The sequence below is a fragment of the Bidens hawaiensis genome, unplaced genomic scaffold (genome assembly GCF_021521415.1).
Source record: "Bidens hawaiensis isolate Kalapana, Puna unplaced genomic scaffold, B.hawaiensis_p1.1 tig00003356_1, whole genome shotgun sequence".
NCBI lineage: Eukaryota > Viridiplantae > Streptophyta > Magnoliopsida > Asterales > Asteraceae > Bidens > Bidens hawaiensis.
Genome location: NW_027491185.1, coordinates 473,361 through 484,432, shown reverse-complemented (window position 1 = coordinate 484,432; position 11,072 = coordinate 473,361). Strand labels below are relative to the sequence as shown.

Below are 11,072 nucleotides of genomic sequence, written 5' to 3'. Positions count from 1 at the left end.
TGTCAGAACATTCCCTGACATTCCTTATCCTCCTACCACTATTCCGGCGCCGCCTTTGCCGGAAAGCCGCCGGAAAACCGCGAACACGTCGGAAAAACGAGTTTTAACTCGTTTTTCACCGTTTTTCGTCCCGTTCGATCCAGATCTGAGCTAGGGTGACCCCTAAGCTCATCATAGGTTCGGTTTATACCCGATTCCACCCGGATCTCATGACTTAAATGGTTTAACGGTGTCGGCTCGTCATTTAGTGACCATAACTAACGGATTTAAGCTCATACAACAAAATACTATCATACCTTGGGTCGGGATCCGATTCTTCTTCTATATTTCGGCTAGAGAGAGGCTAGAGAGAGAGAGAGAGCTTAAGTGTGTGTGTTTGAGAGGTGTAAGGGATATGTGTAAATGAATTAAATGAAGGATTAAGGGTATATATATTTTTGATCATGGGCTTAAGCCCATGGTCTTTCCTTCATTCCTCCATAACCCAAGTCCATAACCCATATCCATTTACCCAACACAAGTCCATCTTGTATTCTATTCAACTAAACCGATAACGACCCGCTATAAAATAAACGAACTTTATTTTATTAATATAACCGAAAGTAGGATGTTACAGTACCCGGCTTTAAGTCTGTCAAGATTAACCCTACATTAGTAATCAGTTGCAAAGATTTAATAACTACTACTATAAGTTTATATCAAACACTTCATTGCTTCTCCAACTTCTCATCCAAAAACTGGATGAGGCCATCAAGTGCGGTGTCAGGTTCGCTTTCCCGCATTAGCTGCTCCCCAATCTCAGCAGGGGTTACCTCTAGCTTGGACAATAGATAATCAATCCGCTCAAACGAGTTGTGTTCCGTGATACCCAAGTAAGTGGATGGCATCACACGGAACCCGCTTGGGGTGCAATACCCCATCTCAATATGGACGTCCATTCGCCCAGGCCGAAGGAGCGCAAGATCTAATCTTTCTTTGTGGTTTGTAGTGAACACGATGATTCTTTCGTCACCACAACTCGACCACAAACCGTCTACAAAGTTCAAGAATCCCGAAAGTGTAACCTGATAAAAAAAAGTTGTTACTGAAATATTTTATTTATCCCAAACGCGTTAAATGGATATACTAGCTACCTTCTGCTCTTGATCTGAATGTGCGTCATGATCAGCTCGATCTCGCAACTGAATGGAACAGTCAATGTCATCCACAACGAGTATGGAGCGGTTGGCAGTAGCCATCAACAAACTCCGCAACATCGATCTCGTTTGACTTAACAGCAGTCAACTCCAAATCATAGATGTCAAACTTCAAGTAGTTGGCCATTGCAGCAATCAAACTAGACTTCCCGGTCGTACTTTACATTTTTCATATATATGATCATCCTCTATATATAATACATTTGGATCAGACTTGGCTTATATATCTTTAGCTAGTTTTGTGTTGCGAGAATTTGTGATGATGTTATAGTGTTCATGTGTTGTTTATTACTCATCTTTAGTCTTCTGTTTAGCTGCTAATTATGCTAATGTATTCATGAGTTTTTAAAAATTTATCGATGATCTGTTTGTTATTATATATATTAATGTTTAGTTATTTACTTTTTATTGTGTGTTTGGTTTCTAACATCAGTACAATATTGTTCATTTCAGATCTCCATTAATTGCTTTTATACACTAATGGCTTCCTCAAGTGATCAGCCTAAGAACCAACAAGGGGTCATGAAAGGCCCCATCAAAATGGCCATAGCCGCCACCGAGATGGTGGTCGGTTGGTACTGTCTACAAGAAGTACAAAATTACGTTCTACCAGCCATAAAACATGTTGATACCAACTTTCCAACAAATTTTACCGAGCCGGTTTTCAACCCGAAAGTTAGAAGTAGGAAAAAAATTTTGTGTCTCGTGACTTTCGACCCATTCATATTAGATGTTCAAGATCTGCTACTGTCTCTAACTAAAAGTTCTGGTTCCATCAATGTGTGTTTATAAAGCAAAATAACAAATGCCTTGCAATGTCAACATGTGGTTGGACTTTTTCATTGTGAATATGAATCATGTTATAACTTATAACAGATTTACATGCGTGAGAAGGGATTTTTATCATATTCAGTATAACGGTAAACAAAATATATAATATAATACTAGACGGGTGCCCGTGCAATGCAGCGGGTCTTTGAACGCGAACTCTATTAATCACGTAACAATAATGAGTGTTCATGGTTTGGTTTAAAACCCTTGAAACTGGTCATCGGTTTGGTTTCACGGCTCATTTTTTTACTTCCTTTATCATTTCAAGTATCATATTTTGACTTAGTTGGAATAGATAATGTGGTTAAATTAATAATCATTTTAAGCAAATTTTATTATCAAAGCTTAAACTGTTAAACCAAATCAGAACCAGCCCGTTAATAACAGTTTGATTTCAATTTTTAATAGTTTAGTTTTCATTTAAAAATAATCAAAACCGGCATTGAACACCCTACGTAACATATTAATTTTTTCAATTGAAAAAAATATAATAATATTATACTAAAATTAAAGAGAATAAAATACTCGTTTTTATTGTGCAATATTTTTACAAAAATATTAACGTATGAAAAACTTATTGTTGTTTAAAAATCATGGGTGAAAAGTTGGTTTAAAGTTGAAACTAAAAACAAGACATGGTTAAAGATGAGGGGGCAAGCTTGTAAGTTGGGTGAATTGTGTTTAAAAGACAAGTTTACCCTTAATTACACATGTACTTTATGCATTAGTGTTTGCACAACTCTTAAAATCAAGTTGCCCTTATTTGGTGTATTGTATATAGTATATAGATATAGATCTAGATAATATAATATAGAGTTTTTTCTTTAATACTTCGAAGATTACAATGTATTAAAATTTTCTTACATTAATAAAAACAATTCGTGGCTTCTGTCTCACTGTGGTCAGCGCCGGCTCTATCATATAATTAAGTGAAGCTAGGGCTTGAGGCCTTCAATTTGAGAAGACCTCCATATTTAAAAGCTTGTATAACCTAGGTCTGTTGTTGAGAGGTTGAGAGATTGCCAGAGAAGAAGATTCAACGAGCTGGTCAAGAAACATCCAAAAGGTTTACAAAAAGTAGGTGATGTGTTTCCCCATGTAGATAATAAATGTAGATAAGAACAAATAGTTAAACGTAAATGACAGCCACTAGTTTGTATATAAATGTAGATAATAAATGTAGTTTGTTTTTTCAATTAAAAAATTCATCCATGTCTCATATAAAGACAATATCAATAAACGAGTTGTCAGATAACTTTCATGCATATGAAGACTGTTTTATGTCTTTCATAAATAAAAAATTTCTTGAACAAAACATGTTGAATATAAAATCTATTTTTAAAAAATGGTTTACAAACATTTATAAATTGCTTAACTGCATAACAGATTTTTATAAATTGCTTAACGGCATAACAAATATTAGCGCACCCCCATCAAACCGGGACGATCTGTTCCCCTTGTGCCTGTACTCCCCCCTCGAACCTTGCCAAGGAGACATGCCTTGTTGAAAGTTGAAACCACGGTGTGGTCCTCCCCCCTCAAGGAGAAGAGCTTTAAAGATGTGCCCAATGAGGTATACCAGATAGTTTAATTACCTGGATCGTTTTAATAACAGACTCGTCTAATCCGTATGAAGAAGAGCTTTAAAGATGTGCCCAATGAGGTATACCAGATAGTTTAATTACCTGGATCGTTATGAAACGATTCCGTGTGGATTGATAACAGACTCGTCAACTATATGGGCCTTTCACCCAATGGTTAGATAGAATATATTTTCACCTTAATCAGGAAATGATTTTGATAAAAAAGATAACAAAAGCTTTACAAGTTAGATAGAATATCTTATCGCGTTCTACACCTCATTCTTACTCATTATGCATCTCATTCTTACCTATCTTTCTTTTCTCTACTTGTAATCATGTGTAGTAGTGAGTAATCTCCTTGCTAAAGGAGAGTATTATGTAAATACCAAGAAGTTCTTCCCTCGGGAAGAATAGTTGTGAAATAAAAATATTAGTTCTTATTATCCATCAAGTTCATCTTTAAGAATTTTATAAAACCTGGAGCCCTGGAGCCATAAGAGTACCGTTGAGGCAGGAGGCCGTAGGGAACAGATTGGTTGGGTTGGTCACTTGTAAAATTCAACTTAAAATGTTCACTTAGCTGGATAAGAAGAAGATGTATGGTTTATTTTATGACTGTTAATTTACTTCAAAAGTATTTATTATAATCTCTCCTTAAGCATCTTTACAAAAATTTGATTTCTCAAAACAAAACTCGATTAATCTTTATCAAAACTAAATTACCTATCTTTCTTTTCTCTACTTGTAATCATGTGTAGTAGTGAGTAATCTCCTTGCTAAAGGAGAGTATTATGTAAATACCAAGAAGTTCTTCTATCGAAAAGAACAGTTGTGAAATAAAAATATTAGTTCTTATTATCCATCAAGTTCATCTTTAAGAATTTTATAAAACCTGAAGCTCTTGGCATAGCCTTTCTTTTGTGACAGGCCCTGCTTCTACGCTAAATGTTACAGTTTTATTTATAAAGGGTGCACACGTAACGTCATGATTGTGTCTATTATAGGCATGTAGCAAAATCATAGCTCATATCCCGATAATAAAAGTATTATTATTTTTTTTCATTTTAATATTAAGTTGTGTGATTTAATTATGGGATAATTCCTAAAATGATCCTAAATAGCATGGAGAAAAAAAAAAGATCTTAAATGAATTCACATTCTCAAAGTAACTCATGCAATCTGTACTGACCAGACGCTTTGAGAAAATAAACGACAAGATTAAGTGGCAATGCAAGGAAATAGGGAGAGAGGGTTTTCATTGGGAAGGTAAACCCCTGCCAGTTGCACCATTCTCTCTTTCACAAGTCTTACTATACACACACACACCACTATACCTATACCCTTTCTCTCTCTCTCTCTCTCTTTAACCACTACAAACAAGATATACATCACATTACTCTGCATAACCTAGGTCTGTTGTTGAGAGGTTGAGAGATTGCCGGAGAAGAAGATTCAGCGAGCTGGTCAAGAAACATCCCAAAGGTTTACAAAAAGTAGGTGATGTGTTTCCCCATGTAGATAAGAACAAATAGTTAAACGTAAATGACAGCCACTAGTTTGTTTTTCTCTTTTCTTTCTTTATTTTTCTTTTGACTATTTATCTGTGGTAAATTTTTTTCCTATTGAAATGCTTTTAATCTTATTTTTATTAATCTATTTGTTTGATATACAGAACCATTAAGAATGTTGCTTGTATTTGTGTTTGATGTACATAATCATTAATTATGTTGTTTATATTGATATATGTTTATTAATATTTAACCTTTTTATTATTATGAATATTTACTTCAAATTTGTATAATAGTTGTGTAATAATTAAAGATTGAATATTACGACGTATTACACATAAATCATTCTATTATAGTTTATTATTATCGATATTTAACGAAACAGAAAAGCAAGTTGATAATAATAAAACTCGGAAAAAGGCCTCGGTTTTTCACTTCGTTTTAGGCCTTTAAAAAGGTTGAGTGTAACATCCTAAAATTTATAATGTTGAATAAAGAAAGTTACGTTTAGTGATTTCGCGTTATTAATTAATTAACATCGAGTAAAGAACGGATCATGGACTTAGACTAATTGAGATGGGTTAAATGAGAATGGGCCTTAGGTCCATGGGCTTTAAGGGATATAAATATCCCCTAAACCAACCTTAAACCCTAAACCATCATTCATTTCCATCTTATTCTCTAACACACTCCAAAACACACACACACATACACACCACACACCGCCATATACGGCCGGCGGCCGAGGGAGAGAAACGAGCAAGATCCGAGAGAGAGTAAACGATTAGTTGTGATTAAACAAGTTAAACGAGATCCAAACGAGCACAAAAGGTATGTTCTTGACCTTTAAAGTTTATGTTTTATTGAATGTCCTTAAGCTTAAAGATCCAAGCTTTATAGTTTATACGGGATATATATACGAACGTAATGGTTAGGGAACGTTAGTGGGTGATGTCGAACCATAACAAGGGTATTAAAATCGCCAAAATGCGTGATAAAAACCAAACCCGTAGCGAACTGGGCAACTTCGCCTTCAAAACGGTAACTTCGCCTGCGAACTGGGCAACTTCGCCTTCAAAACGGTAACTTCGCCTTCAAAGCATAACTTCGCCTTCAAGGCTTAACTTCGCCTTCAAGGCTTAACTTCGCCTGCGGCCAAGTTCGCCTAACTGGTAACTTCGCCTAAGGCCAAGTTCGCCTAACTGGTAACTTCGCCTAAGGCCAAGTTCGCCTAACTGATAACTTCGCCTAAAGCTAAGTTCGCTTAAGGTTTAACTTCGCCTAAAGTTAAATTCGCTTAGAAAATAAATTAAAAACCTAATGGAAAATGTGTTAAGACAGTTAATGTAAATAAAATTTTTCCAAGCTGACCTGGCAGCTCGACCCCAGCCAGGGGCTCTGCCCCTTGGACCCTGCTAGGGGCTGCCGCCCCTAGACCCCGCTGTCATGGGCGCTGCCCCCGGACCCCCGTTCGTTGTGGGTACTAGTTAAGACTAGAAAGATGATATGAGAAGTGATAGTTAATTGATACGTATACTTGTTATACAGTCAGCCGTGCACAACTGAAGAAAGGGATTACGATTAACGGTGAACGTAACCGTGTTCAGGTGAGTTTCTAGCCCCAATTATGTGTCATGTTTTCGGGGCTGTGTGCATACTCAATATGTTTGTTAATACGCTTATCCTAAGAGATAAGTGTACCTTATATGAATAATGTGAAATGTATGAATGATGGCTTGACGGTACGTGAACGATCTTCGGATATTGCACGTACTGTCAGGTTGTAACGCTAAGTATAAGGTAAGTATGATATGTATGCTTATGTGTATGAATGTGATAAAGTTAATAAAAGCAGGAAAGGATGGATGTACGGTAACGAAGAGGGAATCGAACCCTACTAATATTCAAGAACTAGGGAACCGAACCATACTAATATTCGAGGAAAGAGGGAACCGAGCCCTAATAATACTCGAGGAAAGAGGGTACCGAGCCCTAATAATACTCGAAGAAGGAGGGTACCGAGCCCTAATAATACTCGAGGAAGGAGGGTACCGAGCCCTAATAATACTCGAGGAATGTAGGGCGTAATGCTCTTTATAACGTAAGATATGAAAGTAAGTTAATACAAAAGAAAGTATGAAAGTATGAAAGTATGAATGAAAGAATATAAGTTTATGTGTATTGCGTAGTGTATGATTAACTAGACTCACTCAGCGTAGCTGACTTTTAGTATGCACGCAGGTGAGTAGGATGAGGCAGCTCGCTTGAGGAGACACGTGGCACTGAATAAGAGGCTGGCATCGAAAGACTCAAGACGTTTAAGTTTAATGTTTCGTTTATTTTGAAAGACAAAATGATGTTTTAAGACAAGACGTGTTTTATTATGAAATGTTTTATGAAAGCTTTTATATTCTGCGAATGTTTTAATTAACTCTGATATTTAGAACCGTGTTTATGAGTAAATCCAACACGAAAGTAGGGCTACCGGTAACGGGGCCTTACATTGAGCCGGCCCTGAGTGTGGTAGTGCATTTATGTTGTTGATCACCTTCACTGCCCTCCTGGTCCGGTAGATTCGTTGCTCGAAAACTTAAATTCGATAAATAACTTTTGTTTATCGAATTTCCTAGGATATAACTCAATGGAATACTCGGCGAAAAGGGGATAAAGGCTATAAACTTATTACGTATTTTGAGAAAAAAATTACCCCAGTCACACGAAAACGTTAGATTGATTTTGTTTTCATCTTTATCATTAATCAAGACAACTTCAAGTTTCTTCTTTCCCGCAAGGATTTCTTTAGCAAATTATCGTTCTTGATAAGTGGTTTCAACGCGTCCTCAACACGTTTAGGCAAACCAAGTTGTCCATTTTCGCGCGTGTCATAGTTAGTGAGTGTTATGACCATCTTATTGCTTGTAGACATTTTCTATACCGAGTAAACTGTGTTTGTGTGTGAACAAATATTCAAACGAATATAAGATTATTTATACTATATTAGGAGGCATGCGATTATATATTTCGGATTTATTGTTGTAAATGACCAAATATTATTTAAATATTACATTATGTTATCGATTTGATGTTTAATGATAAGCATACTAAATATATTTTTTTACTAATGATAGTATTTAAAGCTTTTATTGAATTTCAATGCAGTTAATATGCCATATATAAGTAGAAACACACACATATATATATATATATACTTAAATTTTTTTAATGTATTACCAAAGATTAATTAGCTTGTTTTCCATCCAAAAACAACACTAATAATTATCACAACGTATCAACGTGTCTATCTATAGAAAATGTAAACACCAATTTCATCATTAAAAAAATGTCCGTTTATCAGAACCTTTACTTGAAAACTAATTATATAAATAATTAATTAGACTTTCAAAAGTTTGATTATCTCCATCTAAGATCTTAGCTTTAGATAACAATTATCAAAAGGAATAACATATACCTTACACAAAGCTTAACACTAGCAAAATGATTGGGTTATGGTTTCATATGATCGGGCACAACCTTCGTTCTAAGGAAGCGTTGGGGCTTTAGGTTTCTTGACGACGGAGCAACAACACAATGAAGATTCCAACATCTCAAACTCGTTATTTATAGGTTGAACTAAGAATGTTGATCATTAAAAGATATTTATGCATAGCGGAGCATTTGTAGCGCCACTAGATGTCCATTACGAAGATGAGTCTCCTGACACACGTTAACATCAACGCAACGTCATCTGCCACATGACTAACCCGTATTGATTCCTTCGTCGTTAAGTTAAAGACCGTTAAGCTTACATGTACGCAGCGATCCACCACCATTCCCATATTCTCATAGTCGTTAAGCTAACTAATAGTGGTCCGCTATACACTAATTTAAATTATTTTCATTTTTAACCATGAAATGAATGTATATACTTTGCTGATAATATATACCATTCGGCTTTTCGACTACTATAATTGATTATTTGGGCAAAATATGTTATAGGTGCTACATGAATTGATTGTTTAATTTCTTATTTAGTTGATGTCATTGTGGTAAGATTTTGTTGTGTGGTACGTAGAAAACACATTTGACTTTTGTGGTCAAACAAGGAATTAAAGGAAACGCATGTTCAAAGTGAAATTTGAATATATGGTGATGACAAAATGTATACGGTGGTTCATGGTTGGCGTGACAACTAACTCATAGCACGTGGTTGATGTATAAGTTGGCATAACAACTAAGTAATGGTGCTTGGTTTATTTTCGGTATATTATATATATATATATATATATATATATATATATATATATAGATTAATAATGATTTGTTGGTGCCACTGATTTTTACTCTGAATTTGACTTTGCCTTTAAGTGAATTTATTTCTAATCATTAACAAAGATTTTTTTTGTTGGTGCGATGGCTTGACGTAAGATACTAAGTCTTACGGGCTTTTTGGTTCAGATCTGAATGAGTATCTGTTCTATTCAGCAACAACAATAAGTCTGAATGATTCAGACATAATTTTAACCAATCAGATGTTTTTTCTGTTTGAAACCAAACAGTCTGAAGTCTGAATGAATCAGATATTTACATTTTAATGGTTCAATTCAAATATAAACAACAGCCCATTAGTTTACATCTATACATACATGCAACGCACGTTCGACTTTTGCTAGCTGGGGAGTGATAGATATTTTTTCTGTTTATTCTCAATATATTGGTGGACCCAAGTTTATTGGTGATTTGGTTCTAAATATTCATATGCTTTTAATTCTTTTACGTTATATTTTTTTAAGAATATTATTTAATGTCCTTATCTCTCGAATTCGTTTTGGTTCATCACTGTAACGCACGAGTTAAGTGAATTCTCTTGCTTCGCCACCGTAGCACACAAGTTTTTTCATCGTTAGTACCGACTGAACTCGTATTAGTTCACTGTAATGCGGATTTAATTTGTGCTACTTTTTGGGGTTTTTTTTCCGTTGATTATATGTTGTTTTTGTTCACATTAGGTTTTTTTTACCTTTTGTTTTAAACTTTTAAACATGTTACTTTGTTGTATTTGTGGTGTAGATAAAATTATTTTGTTGCTATACTTTCGGTACCGTAACTCGATACCGATCAAATTCGTGTCGTGTTCGCCACCACAATATTGCGCATTTTTTTGTTATATTATTTTGTTGTATTTAACAATCAACAAAATGTCCTTTTGATTTATTTTCGGTGTCGTAACCCATCAACGATAAATTTCACTTCGACTAGCAACCACTCCACTCAGGTTGATATGCTATACGACTACCAATAACATCAGCCCGGCATATCGCGCCAAATATGACACCTAGTTTGAATTACTTTAGCCATCTTAGACGTCTCGAAACAAAACGTTTCGAGCCCCAGCCAATAAACCAAACATATACCACCCGAGTTTATGGTTGTACTTAGATTTTATATTATGGGTTTTCTCTGCCACTCACTATAGCAGTATAGCATGCACATTCTGAAATTCGGTACGGTGTTTATCGCGCCGCAATGCAGGCGGCATATTACTAGTATGTATTAATGTCGATCGGTAATGTTCCATTTTCATAAATTTAGTACCGTAATATGTATAGATATAATCTTGGTAATATGTATATATTAACGATGATGGTGTTGGGTTTCAACGGTGGTTCAGAACGAAAATGGTCAAACTTTTTAACCTGTTTTAGATAATTATTTCGTTTAAGTAATTATTAATCAATATTAATAATTTATATGTATAAACGAATTATAAAACACAGCGGATAAAAAAACGATTAACACGAACCAAAAACCGAAACCCAAAACCCGGATCCGATTACAACGTTAGACGAGTACGATTAAACAAATAATAAACAACCATAGTTAAGTTTATCGATATACCTCGGTTATCGAAACCGGGAAGACACCGAGGGCTTAACGAAACAAGCTAGAAAAAGACA

General features: G+C 35.2%; 1 protein-coding gene across 1 annotated transcript; it reads right to left on the bottom strand.

Annotated features, from left to right (window-relative positions):
- Window positions 1–707: 707 nt before the first annotated feature.
- On the bottom strand, window positions 708–1,238 carry LOC143623157 (AAA-ATPase At3g50940-like). Its single transcript, XM_077094125.1, has 2 exons — window positions 1,134–1,238; window positions 708–1,064 (listed from the first exon to the last, which is right to left on the bottom strand). Exons 1-2 carry the CDS (start codon window positions 1,236–1,238, stop codon window positions 708–710), a joined length of 462 nt encoding a protein of 153 aa, XP_076950240.1.
- Between the last annotated feature and the right edge of the window lie 9,834 nt (window positions 1,239–11,072).

What these genes read in the sequence shown, in the direction of transcription:
- LOC143623157 (XM_077094125.1), bottom strand. Translation starts at nt 1,238, where the DNA reads ATGGCTACTGCCAACCGCTCCATACTCGTTGTGGATGACATTGACTGT. An exon ending in ATTCAGATCAAGAGCAGAAG is followed by an intron (nt 1,065 to 1,133) that starts GTAGCTAGTATA and finishes TTTTTTTATCAG; the next exon opens with GTTACACTTTCGGGATTCTT.